The 20,589-nt window shown below is 39.1% G+C and overlaps 1 protein-coding gene across 1 annotated transcript in view; it reads left to right on the top strand.

Annotated features, from left to right (window-relative positions):
- The window catches only part of HAT1 (histone acetyltransferase 1), a 37,949-nt gene extending 18,174 nt beyond the window's left edge, over positions 1 to 19,775 (top strand). The window contains exons 5-11 of the mRNA XM_089523277.1: positions 6,019 to 6,198; positions 6,433 to 6,554; positions 7,057 to 7,161; positions 7,500 to 7,606; positions 13,514 to 13,665; positions 16,079 to 16,195; positions 19,379 to 19,775. Of these exons, the coding sequence (XP_089379403.1) occupies positions 6,019 to 6,198; positions 6,433 to 6,554; positions 7,057 to 7,161; positions 7,500 to 7,606; positions 13,514 to 13,665; positions 16,079 to 16,195; positions 19,379 to 19,546 (951 nt within the window). The 3' untranslated portion in view covers positions 19,547 to 19,775. The remainder of the gene's footprint in view (positions 1 to 6,018; positions 6,199 to 6,432; positions 6,555 to 7,056; positions 7,162 to 7,499; positions 7,607 to 13,513; positions 13,666 to 16,078; positions 16,196 to 19,378) is intronic.
- The last annotated feature ends 814 nt before the right edge of the window (positions 19,776 to 20,589 follow it).

The raw sequence follows: 20,589 nt of genomic DNA, 5'->3' as shown, positions 1-20,589 counted from the left end.
CTGATATCTATCTTTGATAAAATTACCAGCTTGGTAGATGAAGGGAATGCTGTGGATATAGTATATCTTGATTTCAGTAAGGCCTTTGACAAAATTCCCCATTACATTCTTGCAAACAAGCTTGTAAAATGTGGGTTAGACAAGGTAACTGTTACATGGATTTGTAATTGGTTGACTGGCCGAACCCAAAGGATGCTCAACAATGGCTCCTTTTCATCCTGGAGAGAATTGACCAGTGGGGTCCCACAGGGCTCTGTCCTGGGCCCAGTGTTATTCAACATCTTTATCAATGACCTGGATGACAGAATTGGGGGTATACTCATCAAATTTGCAGATGACACCAAATTAGGAGGAATAGCTAATACCCCAGAGGACAGGATCAAAATTCAAAACAACCTGAATAGACTAGAAAGTTGGGCCAAAGCTAACAAAATGAAGTTCAACACGGAAAAATGTAAGGTACTGCACTTAGGGTGGAAAAATGAACTGCACAGATATAGGATGGGGGACAACTGGCTTAAGGAGACTACATGTGAAAAGGATCTAGGAGTCCAAGTAAACCACAAATTGAACGTGAGTCCACAGTGTGATGTGGCAGCTAAAAAGGCCTATGAAATTTTAGGCTGTATCAATAAAAGTATAGTGTCTAGATCAAGAGAAATAATAGTACCACTCTATTCTGCTTTGATCAGGCCCCGCCTGGAATATTGTGTCCAGTTCTGGACACCACAATTCAAAAACGATGTTGAGAAACTGGAGCGTGTCCAAAGGAGGGTAACTAAAATGGTGAAGGGTCTGAAAACAATGTCTTATGAGGAACTACTTAGGGAGCTGGGGATGTTTAGCCTGGGGAAGAGAAGGTTAAGAAGTAATATGCTGACCCTGTTTAAATATTTGAAGGGATGTCATATTGAGGAGGGAGCAAGCTTGTTTTCTGCTGCTCCAGAGAACAGGATCTGGAGCAATGGATGAAAGCTGCAGGAAAAGAGATTCCACCTTAACATTAGGAGGAACTTCCTGACAGTAAGGGCTGTTCGGCAGTGGAACACACTTCCTAGGAGCGTGGTGGAGTCTCCTGCTTTGGAGGTCTTTAAGCAGAGGCTGGATGGCCATCTGTCAGGGATGCTTTGATTGAGAGTTTCTGCATGGCAGGGAGTTGGACTGGATGGCCCTTGTGGTCTCTTCCAACTCTATGATTCTATGAACATAGAGTGGGCTCTTGGTATACGCAGGGATTTGATTCCAGTACCCTCTGTGGATACCCAAATTGGTGGATGTTCAAGACGCATTATAACAATGGTGAAGTAAAATTGCGTTCCTTACGTAAAATTGTAAAATATATATATAGTTGTGGATGATTGACTTCGTGGATGCAGAATCAGTGGATATGGAGGGCCAACTGTATGACACTACTTTATCACATATAAAATACAGAATGGATCTCAGCACATTAGTCTACTACTTGGTAGGCTGGATAGAGTAAAACATCTCAGTATTACCTTGTCTTAGTTCATTTGATGCTACATATGAAATATTAAGTGATATTGTGGTTAGATTTAACCATAATGCTAAATGCCAATGCTGAGAGTACAAATTCTGTATTGTCCTGTTCTTTCTTCTGCCTTCCTTTTATAATAGTGCAACATATATTATAGCAACTTCACACATTTCCAGAACCTTGTAGGTGGAAGCCAATGAAGGGAGATAATACTGTAAATGTAATTGAGAAGTGTAGTACCAGAGCAGACTTGTAGAGTCTGGGATTTTGTATTATAAAACAAGTTTAGAAACATTGCTGAAATTGAGAAGTTTAGATCTATTTTTTCTCATTTATACAGTACTAGGGAATCCTCAATGTTAAATTGTCATATATTAAGTCTAATCTCCTAGAAAAGTGCTACTTTATACTCTGAACATCTTTCAATAAAGTGTTCTGATTTTGTTAAACATAGTACATTAGGAGATATGTATTGTAACAAATTAATAATCTATTGGGTTGCAATATGGTGATCATATTTAACGAATTAGGCATGACCTTCTTTCCAGTTAGAATGCACTGATATTTAGTGACTCCTGTTCTCCTCTAGAGCTCCTTCATAGTTTATAAAGTGTTATTATTGATAAGAGCTAGTTTTACAGTTGTGTTATAGATGCAGTTCTTACTACACTTTTACTAAATCTTTTTAATTTAGAAAAATGTTGTTAAAGTTTGTTCAAATCAGTAATGCAAGACAAAAGCAAGGGTTGTAGAGCACTCTCTTTCTTAACATAAATGGTTCTTTAGGCATGTAAATCTGATTAAATATGAATGTTGGGGGGCACCAAAGCACTAAGAATAAAGTGTGCTCAGGCCATGCATCCATGTTCTATATCCTCAAAATTTAGCTGATAGTAAAGTATTATTCATTTGCAGGTGCATTGCTTCTGCTTAAGGGGGTTGATAGTTGAAAAGACAGGAATTAGTAGTGTGTTGTATTAGCCTTTTGTAGCGTATTTTGTCCTAAGCGTCTTAATTCCCTGTTTTGAATGCTAAGTAGCAAGGGTCTTGGTTTAGAATTAATACTCATCATGCATGTAAACGGTGTGAAAGAGCTGCTTAGTAAGTTAACACAAAGTGTTCTTGTGTCAGTCCTTATGGAAATAGATACAATACAAACATTACAGCTGAACTCACGGCAAACTCCATTAAGTAAAAACCTGGGCTCATTGTTCAAAGCAGGGTTTGAATAGAGTGTAAGCTCATTTTGTTGAACGTAATGTCAGGCTTTTAGGGATTGTATTGAAGGAGCAGGGTTTTGTTAAGTTGAGACCAATTCATTAAGTTTTATTGCCTGGTGAGAAGCGCCAATACGTTATTGTGAAACTTCATCAAATATTCATGGTGAAAGAGAAGTAGTAAACGTATTCAATCAAGTGGTCTTTTGGGGGCCTGAAAAGGATTATGATGTCTGCTCAGCTGATAATTTGTAACATTCACTTGGCTGTTTAACAAGGCCAATATTGCCTACAAAACTGATTCTCATCTTGTCCTTTGGTTAAACAAGATTTTAGAATTAATCATATGAGTAAAATTTTGTTACACTTGTTTGTTTGTTTTAATTTGGTTCATAAAGTATTTTTTATTTAGAATCATCTTTCCATGTCCACATTCTCATGAGAACTTTATGTCCAAAATTTTTGTGCATTCTGGTTTAAGTGAACAAATTGGTCTTGGAAGAGGTTAGTTTTTATTCTGGTGCTGTTAAATAACAAGATATTCTCATTTGTTTGGTTGCCTTTTGCTAACCTTTTTGAGGATGTGAGATGGTATTGAACATGCATTCCCTGGAAAAGTTGATCAGAATATTCAACTAAGCTCAATATCAAGTTACAAATTTTTATGAGTAGTTATAGTACAGTGACCCTTGCAAATCTTTGACTCAGCACTGCATTGTCTGTATTTAGTTGGTGCAGAGTGGTGAGCTGTTTTGCTAGGACATAGCAACAGGAAGGAAAGTTTTGCAAGCCAACTCTTGAGAGTAAAAGATCTGAGCAAAAATATCTCTTTAATGAAAACATGTCAGCCAGGATTATATGGAATTGTCCCATTTGTTTTGTCTTTCTTATGTTATGTCAAGGTGATTGATTACTTCTCTGTTACAGTGAAATGCCATTATGATTTCCGAGATAGTAATAATTTCAAAATCCAAGCTGGAAACTTAAACTCCTGTGTTAGCAGAGAATTGGTCTATATGGCTTTTAGGGCCCTTCCAAGTCCAAGTCCATTAAAGGGAAAGCATTTCTGTTGCTGATCCAAATTTTTTGTTGTTAACTACCCTTGAGTCAGTCTCGACTCATGGCTGCCCAGTGGATGAGACATTTCCAATACTCCCTGTCCTCCACCACTGTCTTCAGTTCATGCAGATTCATGCCCATGGCCTCCCTGGGGAAGTCCAGCCATCTAATAATAATAATAATAGGTTTTATTTATATACCGCCCAATCACTGGGAATCCGAGCGGTTTACAATAGAGGGGATAACAGACAGTTCCCTGCCCACAGGCTTACAATCTAAAAGACACGACACAAAAGGAGAAGGGAATGGTGAGGGGGGGAGGGAATCAAGTCCAGCATTCTTCTCTCCCTCTGAGGCCTGGACCAAGGCAGATGGACTGGAGGGAGGGCTCTTCTTCTTCAGGCTAGCCCCTGATGGAACCGGGCCAGCCTACTCTCTCCCTCAGAGGCCGAAAGATGACAGTTAGGGAGGGAGGAGCCTCTTTCTTCAGGCTAGCCCCTGATGGAACTGGGCCAGCCTTCTCTCTCCCTCAGAGGCCGAAAGATGACAGTTAGGGAGGGAGGAGCCTCTTTCTTCAGGCTAGCCCCTGATGGAACTGGGCCAGCCTTCTCTCTCCCTCAGAGGCCGAAAGATGACAGTTAGGGAGGGAGGAGCCTCTTTCTTCAGGCTAGCCCCTGATGGAACTGGGCCAGCCTTCTCTCTCCCTCAGAGGCCGAAAGATGACAGTTAGGGAGGGAGGAGCCTCTTTCTTCAGGCCAGCCCCTGATGGAACTGGGCCAGCCTTCTCTCTCCCTCAGAGGCCGAAAGATGACAGTTAGGGAGGGAGGAGCCTCTTTCTTCAGGCCAGCCCCTGATGGTGCTGGGCCAGCCTTCTCTCTCCCTCAGAGGCCGAAAGATGACAGGGAGGGAGGAGCCTCTTTCTTCAGGCCAGCCCCTGATGGAACTGGGCCAGCCTAGCTTGTGGTTTTCCTCTCCTTTTCTTTCCTTCCACCTTTCGTAGCATTATGGTCTTTTTCTAATGAGCTGTGTCTTCTCATGACGTGACCAAAGTATGAAAGTCTCAGTTTGCTCATCTTAGCTTCTAGGGAGCTCTCAGGCCTAATCTGTTCTGTGACCCATTTGCTTGTCTTTTTGGCTGTCCATAGTATCCTCAGCACTCTTCTCCATGACCACATCTCAAATGAACTGATTATCTTTTTATCCGTTTCTTAGTTGTCCAACTCTCACATCCGTACATGGCAATGGGGAACACAATTGCTTGTACAATCCTGACTTTCGTGCTTCGTTGTATGTCTTTGTTCTTGAGGACCTTTTTTAGTTATTTCATTCACTTCCCTTTCTTAGTCTTCTCCTGATTTCTTGACTGCAATCCCCATTCTTATCAATGTTTGATCCAAGGTACAGGAACTCTTTTAATGTTTCTATTTCCTCGTTGTCTAGGCTGAATTTATGGATATCTTCCATGGCCATTATTGCTGTTTTCTTTATGTTTAACAGTAAGCCTGCTTTTGGACTTTCTTTCTTGACTTTTCTCAGTAGTTGCTTTAGGTCTGTGATGTTTTCTACTAGCAGTATGGTGTATATCTGGAAAATATTTAACCATTAATAGGTGACTAGTGACAAAATGACACATTAAGAATATTATCTTCAGGCCTCAGCCATTTTTAATTACACTTGGCAAACTAGTATTTTGTCTCTACTGGTAATACTTCCAGAATCCCACTTGATATTACAGGTATTAGTCCCTACTGTTGTAGTTGGGGGGGCGGGAGTCAGTTGAAAAATAAATCATAGAATTGACTGTTAAGTGGTGGACATCAATTATAATGTGAATGACCAGGCCTTTTTTTCCCTTTCACATACACACCTCCAGTTAGGGGTGCATACAGTTTCACTCAGCAAAACCTAAATTAGAAGACTATAATTGTGTAAAAAAAAATCTGGTGGATCCCTTGGAATGGTAGATTTGAATATTTTCTCCGATCTGGGATGGGGATTGGATGCTCTGAGCTTTGTATATTAAGGACCACAAGGGGGCATCTAGTGAGTGCCAAGGATACATAGCGTTATGTTGTGGCTGGGTCAAAGGTCTGAGGGAAACTATAGGAAGCTATCTTATGTATTGGACTGGCACTCTCCCTAGATCTTGAATCTCTGAAGTATCCACTTATTTATTCAAAAGACTATCCTACCTAGATTTCTTTGTAGGAAATAGATTCTTATTTTCTCTCTCTTATTTTTCAGGCAGATGATGTGGAAACTAAAATTAGAGAAATAATTCCACCAGGCTTTAGCAGAAGTACAGATGACTTTGTATCTTTGCTGGAAAAAGAGGTTAACTTCAAGCCATTTGGGATATTGCTGCACACATATTCTGTGCATAATGAAGAAGCAGGCGAAGACATAACATATCAAATATATAAGGTAAAAAGAAACATTCAAAGTTTTGTCCTTAGCAGAGAGATGCCGCTTTCATTATAATGTTTAAATGATTCTCAAGCAGATATTTTCAATATATGTTACACTTTATGTCTGCAAGATTATGCTTTGCCAAGGGGCTTATAAACAGTTTTCTACTAAAGCATTTTATTATGTCTAACAATATGCTCTTCCTTTCTGTGAGGAGTTTCACCTGACTTCTTTTGGCTTTTTCCCTAGGCTGACATGACATGCTTAGGCTTTCGAGAGTATCATGAAAGGCTTCAGACCTTCTTGATGTGGTTTATTGAAACAGCGAGCTTTATTGACGTAGATGATGAAAGATGGAACTACTTTCTAGTGTAAGTACAGTTCTAAAGCAACAGTGGACCTTATTACCTCCACAAAGGCTGCATTTTAATTGTGGCTAGCCAATTATTGGGACAGTATAATGATATTTTTCCCAGGAAAGGAAAAACTATTGTTTATCAGATTGGAGTTTGCATCCATTATGCTTTGCAAGACCTTGAGAATAGAGCCAAATTAAATACTGTTGTCTGTTGGAGCCCTGAATGTAGGGCTTAAACAGTAAAATGAGCTTTGCCTGTGTTTTCTTTTACTTGCCACCTATTCATCTTTATAATAGGCAAGTGCGCTGAAGTGCTGTAAAGAGGTCTGATTTATCCAAGTTGCTGCACACCAATTAAGTGAATTGTACATTCAGAACATAGCAGGTGTACCCATTGGGCCCTCACAGAGTAGCTTGCTGACACTGAAAATTCAGTCAGAGAATGGAAAAGAAAATGGACACTGCATGGGAGCGCGACTGTAATTGACCTGCTTGGCTTTCTGTTTTATCTGCAGATTTGAGAAGTATAATAAGGACGGAGCTACGCTCTTTGCGACCGTAGGCTATATGACAGTCTATAATTACTATGTGTACCCAGACAAAACCCGGCCACGTGTAAGGTAATTGGCAGAATAACACGTGCCTTGCCTTTTATTTCAGAAGAGAGTACTGTTGAAGTTCCCAATACTTGTTTGTAAGGGGTTTGGGGGTTTGGGGGAGGTTTTGAATTTAAACTTACTTAGCTTTGCATTTAGTTATTTCATTGTTTGCACTTCAAATGGGATGGAATCTCAAACCTATAGTATGATAGATTGGCACTTTTAAAAAGTGTTTTCTATGTAAAATCTTCTGTTTAGTGAATTTGAAAGTCACTCTCAAAGGTAAAGCAGGCTGATTTTCAGGGTGGGGGTACATTTCTTATTTTCTGCAAAACTTTTTTTCTTTTTCATACTTCTAGCCAAATGCTGATATTGCCTCCGTTCCAAGGTGAAGGCCATGGGGCTCAGCTTTTAGAAACAGTTCACAGATACTATATGTCCTCCCCTACAGTACTTGATATAACAGGTATGTAAAATGAGTCTTCCTTTGGAAATGGGAATTCATTTATATGAAGCTTTGAATATTACTTTCCTGACAGTCAATAACATCAATTTCCAAATTCATCTGTCAAAATTAAATTATCTTTCAAAGATTAACTTAAGCAGAGGTCAAGGTTAATGCTACCCTTCCTTACATAAGAACTGTGCATAATGTAATTCTTCAAATCCTTTCCTTCAGAGAACAGTGCACCATGGAAATCCAATCCCTGGCATGAAAGGATTACCAGTTAATTAGCCATTTTTATTGCAGACTGCGCAGCTGACTTGACAAGAGATTTAGGTTTTTGAAACTCCTTGCAGTGCTTTCTTCCTTAAGGCAAAGCACTAAATCAGAAAAACACTGTGTGAGACATTATCCTTCTGAACACTAAAACTGTCTGCACCATTTTTATGACCTTGGAGATGAAAAGTATGAATGCTTGATGAGCATGAACTTGGAATGTGTAGAAATTTTAAAACAATACTGGTGTGAACTTTGGTGGTGGTTCAGAGTTACTGACTCTTAACAGGCATATTGTAGTGTATGTGTTTGAGGACTGGAGCTCACTTTAAAAGATGCCACAATAAATCCAATAGTATTTTGACATCTTAAAAATTAGAGCGCCTTGTATTCACTGAAAGGAAGTGGGGAAATCTCATCAGAAATTTCTGCTTGAGGAAGTAAGAGAGAGGCATTTTTTTCTGATTTAACAGTATTTAAAACATGATGTAGGATTGAGAGCCCTGGCACAAATTGCTTTTGAAAGTAACTGAACTTTAAAGGCCCCTAGGTTTTTTAGAATGAATTGTATAGTTCTGTGGGTCATGTTTGTATCTCTATGCAGCCACCTTTAAATATCCTAGTGGGCATATCCATTGATTATAAAACTTGGAAAAATATTACATTTGAAGAGCAATCTGAACTAATGGGAAAAACAATATTTCAAGTATATATACATTTGTGAAATATCACTGCCAGGTTATGATAGTGGGCCCTTGGTATCTCTGCGATTTGGTTCCAGGAGCCCCCATGGATGCCAAAATCCATGGATTCTGAAGTCCCATTAAATGCAGTGGGATAGTAAAACGGTGTCTCTTACATGAAATGGCAAAATCAAGCTTTCCTGTTTTGGAATATATAGGAAATAGGAATATTTTCAAGCTGTGGATGGTTAAATCCATGGATAAAAAAATCCATGATTATAGAGGGCCGACTGTACTCAAATCTTTGATCAGTCTAAATCTTTGATTCTTCTGTTCACCAAGTCTGTTTATGCCTAGTAAGACTAGAGCGATTTCCCTGATCATAGAATTCTTATGTTTAAGTACCTCTGAATTTCAAAAACTCCTTGTGGCTTGAAGTTGGCCAACAGTGAAACACTCATATCTGTATACAATAACCTTTTTGAATCTAGTAATTTCCAGATGTGTTGAACTGCAACTCTCATCATCACCAGCAAATGTGCTAACACAGGGGTAGGCAACCTGTGGCCCGCGGGCCGGATGCGGCCCGGCAAGGCCTTGGGACCGGCCCCAGCCCAGTCCTGCCGCCGATTGCCGCCGGGGCCTTTGGGGGGCAATTGTCTATAGAAGCCTCAGAAACATGCATTTATATTAACATTTTTTTAAAAATCAGCAAATTTTTTCATGTGTCCTACATTTTTTTTTTAAAAAAGTGTCTTCCATTTGAAAATTTTGTCCTACATTTGTCCTGGTTTATTTATATATTTAATTTTTTTAAAAAAAATTATTTAATTATTATTATTTTTTGGCTTCGGCCCCCCCAGTTGTCTGAGGGACAGCAACCTGGCCCCCGGCTCAAAAAGGTTGCCTACCCCTGTGCTAACACATCTGGTGGGGCTAGGTTCTGGACTTACGATTTGTAATTAAATCATGAAGATTGCTTAGAACTACAATCCTCCCTCCGTTCTCGTGATCTTCAGACACACGTCCCTCGCTTATGCTCAAGGGACGAACTGAGGGGGAATGAATGGGATGTGTGCCCACAACACTCACACCCGTGCCTATGTTCAAGCCAATAGGGTTTGACTCCCTCCATATTTGCGAGGGAGTCCGGAATGGATCCCCCACGAAAAAGGAGGGGGCGACTGTATATCTGTTATATAAATGGCAGTTCTGTTTATGACAGACCCATGGAACCACCATATCACTTTCTATCATCATGTATAAAATAAATTATAAAATAGTAATGTCTGTGGACAACATTCTAATTAAATGTATCTGACCATAAATAGCATTCTCAGTAAGGTATTTATAACAATACAAAGATAAAAAAGCTAGGCCATATAGTGGCAAAAATAAATAAATAAATAAATAATAAATAAAAAAAAAACCCAGGCCACTGCATCAATACATGGAACATGGTGTGTATTTTTTCAGTAAAACTGCTCTAAAACAGATTTTAAATTGCTCTGTAGAATAATCTGCTAGGGAGCATGCTGTTTTTGACTGGGAGTTTGAAAGGTATAGAGAGATGAATTTCTCTTTTTCATCCATTTCTCATTGCTGCTGTTAAGGGAAAATTGGGTTGGAGAGATGGGAGGGGGATAAGAAATTATGAAAGTGAGATGGCATTGAAAGTTATAAGGTGGCTATATATAAAGGGTGCCTCAGACTGAGGGAGATGTAAAAGGTAATCAGATTTATAAAGTAGTTGTTGGTTTAACGGGAGATTGAACTGGTTAACCTACTGATGTGTTTTTCATGAATTTGTTACTTTTGTGAATTTGAGCCTCCCTATTTCCTATATTTGCGAATTAGATCTTTTCTCTATTTTAATTATAGTATTGGTGTTTTATGTATTTTGATATTAGCAATCTTGAGTGCTATTTTTAGAGGAAACAGGATATAAACTTATTAAATAAGATAAAAAAATGTCTGCTAATTTGTGGTCCTTGTTCACATACATTTGAATGAACTTTGAAGGTTTTTTATAACTAGGACTTAATATTCCTGTTCTAAACTTTTAATTCCCTGCTCTGGGCAACTGCATGTTTTCTTGGATATGGAGTTTATATCATTCCCAGGATTGCCCTCAGTGTATTATAAAATTATAACATGATGTAGAAGACCATGGTGCCCAGTAAACAAAATTCTACAGACAACTCTTGATAAGAAAATTATGGCTTTCCTTGGACTTCTTGTCTCAAAAGAACCAATAGATTTTTAGAGTGGAAAATGCTAAGATGGACTTTCTCAAGTGATAGGCATTGCTCTATGTTTGACCAGTAATGACTCCCATTTTAAGAGTAAAGCATCAGCTGCTAACACTCTTTAGTTATGTTAATTACTGGATGCAGCAGTCAGATTGCATTCAGAATGAGCATTTTGCATCCAGCATCCAGTGCATAATTTGGACACCAGTGAGCCATACTTCCTATTATTTATAAGCCATTCCAGTTATTTTCAGTGAATTTTACTTCCAAGTGAGTGTAGTTAGCAGACAGTTTCTGTATCCAGTGTAATGACAAGACACGATGGCAAGAAAAGTTGTACCAAATTATAGTTCCTTTGGGAAAAGGAAATGGTAATTCGTTTGCACTTGCTTTTACTCAAGCTCTAATGAGCTCTGATTGTCTCTGCTGGGAAGACACAGAAAGTGAATATGCAAAATGTATTGAAGAGATTCTACAGATATTACTTATTCCATCTTGGCTAAGGTGGCTTACCTACACTGTGCACTTTGCACTGAGAGGGAGATGTCACTCAGCCTGCTGCTCCATTTCATTCACTGTGATACTAAGCAGTTAGTTGGAGTTCAGTAAATTCATAAGTCAGCTTCACAAATGAAAAGCCCATATTTAGAATAACCTGGGGTGGTAACTGAATCGCCCAAGGCAGCAAACTTAAGAGAGATCTTGTGTATTTAATAATATTATGCATGATAGTAATAGTATGGTAATATTATGTATTATCATACATGAAACAAGGATTAGATTTAGAGGAAAGAGGTGTGAAAATTGGAGGAAGGAAAATCAGCAATATCAGATTTGCAGAAGACACCATACTACTAGCAGAAAACAGCAAAGATTTGGAACAATTGCTGAAGGAAGAAAGTGCAAAGGCAGGTTTACAACTGAACATTAAGAAAACAATAATGACCACAGATCATTTACATAACTTTAAAGAAGATGATGAAGACATAAAAATAGTTAAAGTTCAGGCATTAATCAGAAGACTGCAGTGAATAAATCAGGAGACAACTACTAGAACCTCAAAATCCTGAGTATAAATGTATACCATTGAATACTGAAGTTAGGATTGTCATTGCTATCATATATCCCATTTATGTGTATGCTTGTGATAGTTGGCGTGAAGAAAGCTGACAAGAACAAAATTAACTTATTTGAAATGTGGAGCTGGAGAAGAGTTCTACTGATACAAAAACCAAATCAACCACACACCAATAAATGGGTCCTAGAGCAATTCAAGCCTGAACTCTCCCTAGAAGCCAAGATGACTAAACAGTCTGTTGTACTTTGGCCATATCAAGAGAAGACCTGACTCACTAGAAAAGACAATAATATTTGGTAAAGTAGAAGACAGTACGAAAAGAGGAAGAGTGCATTCCAGATGGATAGATTCAATCAAGGAAGCCATGGCCCTGTGTTTGCAAGACCCGTGACAGGGCTGTTGATGATAGGGTGACTTGGAGGTTCTCACTCATGGGGTTGCCATAAGTGGAAATTGACTTGATAGGCACTTAACAACAAACACCTACTATTCTGACAAGATCCTAGTGACAAGTTAATGCTACCAGGAGTCACATATACAAATCTGAATATTATAAATAAACATATTTATAAAGAAAGGGGTTTTGACCTTTCATCTTTGGAGACTGTGCTTAGATAACATAATTTCTATATGATAGAGAGCATCCCTTTATCTTAATGTAGGGAACATATCCAGATGTACTTAAATGTAACTATTTAAACATTATAATGTTTAAACTGAAGTTCAGTGTACAGGCATCCAATTTTCTTCAAATTAGGTTTCTGTGTCAATACACTAATGAAAGTGGTTCCATTAACCAAGTAGAACTGCAGTATCTGAATTTTTTGTTTTCTTCTTCTTACGACTGTTGCCTTTCTTGATTCATTAATAAGCAATAGAAGGCACTTGCAGCCAAACTAAAATTGCTATTACTGTACAACCAGAAATTGAACACTTAAATTAGTCCATGCACTTCTAAAACAAGCATTTATTATTTATTAAACGACATTTCTGAAAGTATCTTGGAAATTCATTTCCAAACAGAAGTGCAGCTTTTAAGCTGCAGTACTCAAAGGCCATTGAATCTACAGAGAACCCTCTATTTTATCATATTGGGTTATTGTTGTGTAAAACAACTTGTATATAGTTCCGGTATGCAATGATGTTTTAAAGTGAGATACAACAAAGTATATAAATACCATTACAAACATGCTAAAATCCAACTTACCATTACTAAAAATTAATTGAAGTATCTAAATTAGAGGTTCAAGACGTGATTCTCAAACTGAAAGAATTCAAAGAAAAAGAAAAGGCTAGAGCTAAAATCATTTTCAGGTTTGTGGTATGTTTGTCCTCTTAGCAAAACTTCAGAAAGCAGAGATAGTATAGATATAAATGTATCATATCTAGAACATTAGACTCGACTGTGAGTGATTATGTGACTCCTTCAAATAGCACAAAGTGTAAATTAGTTGTTTTTGTACATAGTGCTCCAAGTATATGCAGTACTGCTCTTATCTAAACTTAAATTTTAAATTTGTAAAAATATATTATCTACAGTCAAATACTAGGATTAGTAAAAGAGAACTTTTAAAAGTATTAGATCTGGTTATTTGTAAAGGAAAAACCATTTCAAAACTGCTGTGTTTTGTTCTTTTAGCTGAAGATCCATCTGAAAACTATGTGAAACTACGAGATTTTGTATTAGTGAAACTGTGTCAAGATTTACCTTGCTTTTCTCCAGAAAAGCTCAAGCAAGGTTTCAGTCAAGATATGGTAACAGAAGCTCAACAAAAGTTGAAAGTAAATAAGGTATATGATCTTAAAATATATTGAAGTAAGGACCTTCTGAATTACATCTTATGTTGCCTTTCTGCAAGCAACAGCTGTCAGTCTGTTCACAGAAGGGTTTTTGATGTAATGGAAGTCTTGGTAATGGAAGAAGATCATTTTCACCTATTCCCTCCTCACTGTGCGATATACTGGAAATTTGCACGAAAATGGGAGTGGTAGTTGTAGGCTGCAGAGGTAGCAGGATTTGGTCAATGTAACTTTTCCCTTGTGAGTGCATGCACACACTTAGCATAACCCATGGTTAGATCAAATGTTCTGTTCTCAAACCTTTCTTCAATGTTCAAAGCTATTGTCAAATAAAACTGATCTTTTCTAGTAGCTGGTTTCTCATGGTCTGAAGGTAGCATTTTTTAAAAATCCAAAATTTCACTAGCAGTAAAGGATTCAGTAATGCCTTTGATGAATTTAGGAGATCTGTTTTTAAGGGGAAAATTCCAGAACAGTGAACTATTTGAAGAGTATACACCAAAATGCTGTAGGTAGGAAAAAGTGGCAGTAAAACAGAACAGCTGTTAGATCAGTGCTGATTGCCTTTTGTACTTCTCATTACTTGCCTGGAAAGGAAAATATGATATTACATTTGAAAATGTCAAAGATGATCTGCTGAAAGCAAATGGATTCCTAACACAGGATCAGAGTGTTACAATGAATAATACCAGATAAATTAGCAGTAGATGCTCAAAAATAAAGCAAGTTTTTTTCATTTATCTGGTTCCTATTGGATCAATCTCCTTATGTAATAAGACGCTTCCAACATCAGGATTCTATAGGGTCAAGCTTCTGCATTAACAGTTTGACATTCTCACTTCTCATAGAGAAAAGTGTCCAAGGCCTTCCTGTGATAGCAGTGGTCATAGGAAATGTGGCAAGCGAGGGCTCCAGTCACTTACTCTGTGTGCATGCTGCTGCAGTGGGAAGAGCCTGACCATTTTATTATTTCAAATTATAATATGAAACATGATTGTATCATATGCATTATACACGGTGTGATAAACATTTTTGGGAAAAAGAAAGGGAAGAGCCTGACCCTGTGCCCGACAGAGGATGTCTCTATTCAGAGTCTCCTAGTTCTTTAATGCCTGGCTCTAATTAGACATAGTAGTCAAGACACTGTGTGAGGAGCAGCTTTGGAAATTGCCTGTTGCAGGCAGTTTCCCAAGCCAGCCATCACTGGGTCTTGGTTCTTAGCACCAATTGGAACCAGACATTGAAGCTTCAGAAAGGTTTTCATCAAGCTGCTGGGAAGCATATGCCAGATGACTTGGTTAATATTGCCTGGAAAGAATTCCTTTGCTTCAGAGTTGAATTTGGCCATTGTGCTTGATACTGGTTAGTAAGGAGTGGTCAGCTGTGGTCCTCCAGATGATGCTGACTGCAGTTTGCATAACCCTTCACCATTGTCTATGCTGGCTAGGTCTGATGTGTTTGCCCTCTTGACAAAATTTGGAGTGTCACAACTGCAGCCCTCTGAGGGTTACTACTTTTAGACACCAAAGAAAAGTAAGAAACATTTTAAAGAATTAGTTCCCTAAAGAGAAAAGAATGGATCTGCAAATGTGTTTGAATATAATTGATTTAATTATGTTTTGTTATTAAATTCTGGTGTGTTTAATCTGCTCATTTTGTAAAGTATCTTAAATATCACTCTGTTCCCAGTGGAATAGAAATAATTATTTTCCCACTGAATGAATAAAGCTTATATGAATGGTCCTTTACCCTCAGTGGATGCTGAGATTTTTTAGTATGAAAACGTTTACAGTGAAGGAAGGAGGGAAGGTAGTTGCCTCAATGTAGTAGCAGCCAATTTTGTGAGGAATCGTCTTTCCACATCCTGAACTCCTATGGGGTGCAATACGTTGCTGCACAGGAAAGAAAACACATTATATTTGGCGCGCCTGACATAACTGTGAGGCAGATTGTATCATGAACCTGGTCCCATGTGGACATCGGTATTGATGGTAGGAGGTACATCCAGCTAAAGTAACATTAGGTTAAGAGGGAGGGAAGAGGGGAATGTCCTCTCTACCTGGTCTCCCTAAAACCATTTCTTTCGGGCAGGAGGGAGGGAACGAATGCAAAGACCTGCTTCCCTTACATTCCAAGAAACTCAGCATTGGATAGGCTAAAATTTCTGCCGCCCAGTCCTGAAAACAATGCATGTGCACCTTTCAAAACTATACCATTTTCAGTTCTCTCGGCCTGAAATATTTTTATCAGGACTGTTGTAAAGTATATGGCTCCAAAAGTGATTGGAAGTTAGACACGTTGGGGCTTAAGAACAGGGGATGGGGTTAAAGAACCTTGAAAGAGGCTCTGCAATCTTGTATATATTGGGACTTTTGATTCATATGCTTCTCCTTTTATTTGTCAGCAACATACCAGACGGGTTTATGAAATTCTCCGGTTGCGTGCAACAGACATGAGTAATCCTGAACAATCTAGAAATTACAGACTGGATGTAAAAAGAAGACTGATGGGTCCTTATAAGGTATCTTTTTAAAAAAAACACCTCATGTACATATTAAGGCTATTTTCATTTTTTTTAATTGATCATAAATTGCCGTAATTTAACAGGATATAGTTTGCTACTATTTTTCCATTAATGGATGTGCTTCTATATTTCTGTTAAATTTATAGCCATCTATACTATCTGATGCAGAAGAAATAAAAGCATGAACAGTACTTTGAGGCTGCAGTTATGATATATAGCATACTTATGCTAAGAATTAGAATCTGCTATTTTGTTCCTTAGAATGCGATTATTATTGATAGTCAGTTGAATAGTGTACTGGTTGCACTTATGTAAACATGCAGTCCCTTGCATAATTTTTGTGGTCAGAAGTTCTATCCAGGACATCTAGATTGTAAGCACTTTTCTTGATTAAAAAAGGATATTCTGTGCATGCTATACCTTAGAAGAGGTACAGCAAGTGATCACTATTTAGAGAGGCCTTGTTGCATATTCAAAACACTTACATTGTTGCACACTATGGATGGTGGCTGCCTACCCTTTCTTTCTGGCAGCAGTCCCTTACATGCCTCATGGGATGCCTCTGGTGGGTATTTCCAGCCTCTAGGAAAGTTCAAGGAGCAGAGAGTTATTGCAGAAAGGAAAAGCTCCTGTGCATATGGTGAAAGCTGCAGTGCTTTTGGATTTGGGTATATAAGTGTGTACCCAGTCTTCATAGTTACTTACAGAATTCAAAGATATAGCCGGGACGCTCTCCAGGGGTGACAGTGGTGTCCCTTGCCACTCTCTCTGCCCCCTCATCAAGCCAAGGCCAGCGGGCAGCTCCATTCTTTGTCTCAGGACCCTCCAACTCCAAGTGATGGTGTGTGACAGCGAGGGATGCCACTAGCACATCCGGAGAGCAGCCCACCTGGACCTGGAAAGAGGCACAATGCGTCTCCTGTAGTGGCTGATAAAGGGCCATGTGGCGTTGGCTGGGGCTCCTAGCTGCATCAAGCACTTAAGCAAGTTCTCACCATTGCCGCTCTCTATGAAGCAGTTCCTTGACTTTGGTGTGTGGAAAGAAAGGGGGGAACTTCTCTGCTCTGCTTCTCCTCCTTTTAATCTGACTTTCCCACAATGAACAAGGCTGCATCTGCACTGGAGAAATAATTTGTTTTGATACCATTTTAATTGTCATGGCTCCATACTGTGGGATTCTGGAAATGGTTGTTTGTTGTGGCACGAGAGCTTAGCTATACAGTGAACCCTTTGTATACACAGGGGATCTGTTCTGGACACCATCACCCCGCATATGGGGAAAAAACACGGGACCTCAAGTCCTGTTGTTTGCTATGACCGTGTGCTTTTGTGTGCGAAACAGGCGCGCATGCCATTTTAATGCTTGAGGCTTGCCGTCTGCGTGAACTTGAGCCCATGGACGGCAAACCCACAAATGGAGTGGGCGCATTGTATTTCATTTCAACACTGTCTGACCCCATCCTCAGAGGGTGTCCTACACTAATCTGTTCTCCCCACCTACAGGCTAGTTTCTAAAGCCAAACTGGCCGTGCCTGTTTATCTCCATACACATTGGCTAGTTCCCAATTTCTTTGTTCACTAAAGACCAGTTAAAACTGGACTTGGTACTTCATTTCCATACACAAACGATTTTGCATTTGAACTGACATTCTCACATACCAGTTGGGTGTGTGTGTGTGTGTGTGTGTGTGTGTGTGTGTGTGTGTATATATATATATGTCTGTCCTTTGTTTCCACTCCACTAAATGCATCTGAGGAAGTAGACTGAAGTCTATGAAAGCTCTTGCTGCCAACTTCTTTCTTTCAGTTAGTCTCAAAGGTGCTACAAGATCTCTATATACTGATTCATAGTTACTTGTTAGTGAAAAACAACACCAGCTTATTTTGGCATAGGAAGTAAAGGATCAAATTCCACAGTAATTATTGCTCAATTTAATTTCTTTATTGCTATCCTAGCTCATTTTCTGTGCTGATTTTGAGTGATAATTCTAAATCTGTTTGTGGATTTTTTTAAACTGCTGGAACTGATTCCCTGCTGGAGGCTAAAGTGAGTTATATTCTTGTAAATTATTTACCACTGCAGAAATATTCGAGTTTGAGACAACTTTAACTGCTCTGGCTCAATGCTAGGGAATTCTGGGAACTGTAGTTTTGTGAGACATTTAGCCTTCTCTTTCAGAGAGCTCTGGTGCTACAATAAACTACAATTCCCAGGATTCGCTAGCACTGAACGAGCGGTCTCAAATTGGATTATTTCCGTGGTGTGTTTTGGATCCTAGGTAGAAATCCATTCCAGCCTTACAGCTCCCCCAAATCCATTCATAACTAAGGGACAAACTACAGGTCATGAAGGAGATATGTGAACAGTCTGTTGTTTTTGTTTGTTTGTTTGTTTAAATAAAAGCCAGCTGTACAGACATGTATATCCCAGTACAATGAGAGTGCAAGGAACTACTTAACCTTTTCTGTTTGCTCATGTTCACCATCCCAAACTCCTTTTCTTCCTTAAGGAAGATTAGATAGGCCATTCTATCTCTTCTCACATCATCATGTTACTTAAGTTTGATCTGGTTCCTGCAGTTTCTAGATTTCACATGTCATTGTTTCAACACCAAACAATTGTGCCCTCCTTTCTGAGAAAAGTCTTCAAGAGTATGCTAGAAATCCACATTGGCAACAATACCATTAAAATAACCATGACCAAGGCTCATTGAAACAATTGAATGAGATTTAGTTTGTCTTTGTTAAATTGTCCCTATTGTTTGTGAGATGCAGTCAAGGTTTGCTATATTCTTGGTTAAATATGCATTAAATGGAGTTGGCAGCCATTTGCTTTGAAATTCTGAAAGCCTACATTCCATTGAAAGCAATGGAATTTTCTGAAAGATTTCTGATATTTTTTAAGGTTCAAACAGCCTTAATAGTGTTCTGTGGCAATACAGTGAACCCATGTCATACGCGGGTGTGATATATGTGGCTTTCAGCATATGCTGAAAGCCACGGCAGAAGAAGCCTCAGCACACCCTGGAAGGGGTAATGACAGGCATAAGCCCCATTGTTTTTAATGGGGCTCGATCATACGTGGACTTCCCCTTACGGGGGGGGGGGGTGTCCGGAATGGATCCTCCGCCTAAGGGAAGGGCCCACTGTATTTTCATGTTTGTTTTGTTTCTTTTCCAGAAAAAGCAGAGGGAGATTGCTAAAATGAGAAGATGCTTGAGACCAGAAGAGCTGACCAACCAGTTGAACCAAATAGACCTAAATTTGCAACACAAGCAATTAGAAGAGACCTTCCAGCAGCTTGTTTCAGATTACCGAAGAGTCCTAGAACGGCTTGCTCAAGTCTGAGGATGCTATCAGAACCGTGCAGATTTTTGTACATTGTGTTATCAGATATATCCTTGATCACTGCTTCACTGAAAAAATTCTTGTGATACTTTAATCACTTTGAAGATGACTGTTTCCTGTGCATTTTGGATATTTTCTATTTTTGTGTTGTAGATTTTAAAAATCTGTGCTTAGATTTTGGGGGCACTGTGCTGAAATAAAGAAAGTAGATGGAGATGTACTAATAGTAGTACTGTCTGAGTTGTTGTATAATTGTGGAGAACTGTGCAGGAACACAGCTCTATGCCTCATTTCCCTAATTGCCAGCAAGACGCAGCAGGGTTGATCAGGGTAGTAGTGTCTGCAATTGATGTCACCAACAGGTGCTGTATGTTTCCCCAGTTGTCCAGCAGCTTGGGGGTTTGGAGCTATAGCTGAACAAGGAATTGAAAAACAAAAGTAGCCAACTTAAATAGAGAGAATGTAAATAATAGCTGGTTTAAATTTTTAAAAAAAGGAGAATGGGAAACAGAGCAAGCAGAGGTTGAAAGGCGGAAGAGCTAAACCAAGGGAAGCCTGAAAATGGTGGAAGAGGCAGCATATCTGAGGGCATTTAGGTAGAAGGGAGGAGAAGAAGGAGGAGGTGACTAGGGAAGGCAAGAGGAGACGATGATGAGGCTACTTAGAAGGAAGGGTTTCTAGGAAAAAGTACAGGCTGGCTAATGGGGTGAAAGGAAGAAGAAAGAGAACAGATGGAACAGAAGAACAAAGACCAGCAGAGGCTAAAGAGCTACAAAGACATCTAAGAGACAACATGTCGGAGAGGAAGTAAGTGGAGAAGCAGCAGAGGAGAAAGCATAAAACTGAGCAAAGAAAGAGGAAAGAGACTCCAGCTTTTGTGGGTGTGGGCAGGTGCTGATGTTAAAGATACAAAGGCCTCCAATTCACATATGCAAAAGAAGGGATTCTGGTATCCCCTCGTCTCATTCCTTGACTATGGAACAATGGTGAAGCTACCTAAAACAGGACAGAAGTCAGAATTACTCATTTTACCAAAGGCATGG

Source organism: Sceloporus occidentalis, unplaced genomic scaffold (assembly GCF_023333645.1).
Source record: "Sceloporus occidentalis isolate IW3139 unplaced genomic scaffold, rSceOcc1.0.p SCAF_4, whole genome shotgun sequence".
Lineage (NCBI taxonomy): Eukaryota > Metazoa > Chordata > Lepidosauria > Squamata > Phrynosomatidae > Sceloporus > Sceloporus occidentalis.
This window is presented reverse-complemented; position numbering and strand designations above follow the sequence as displayed.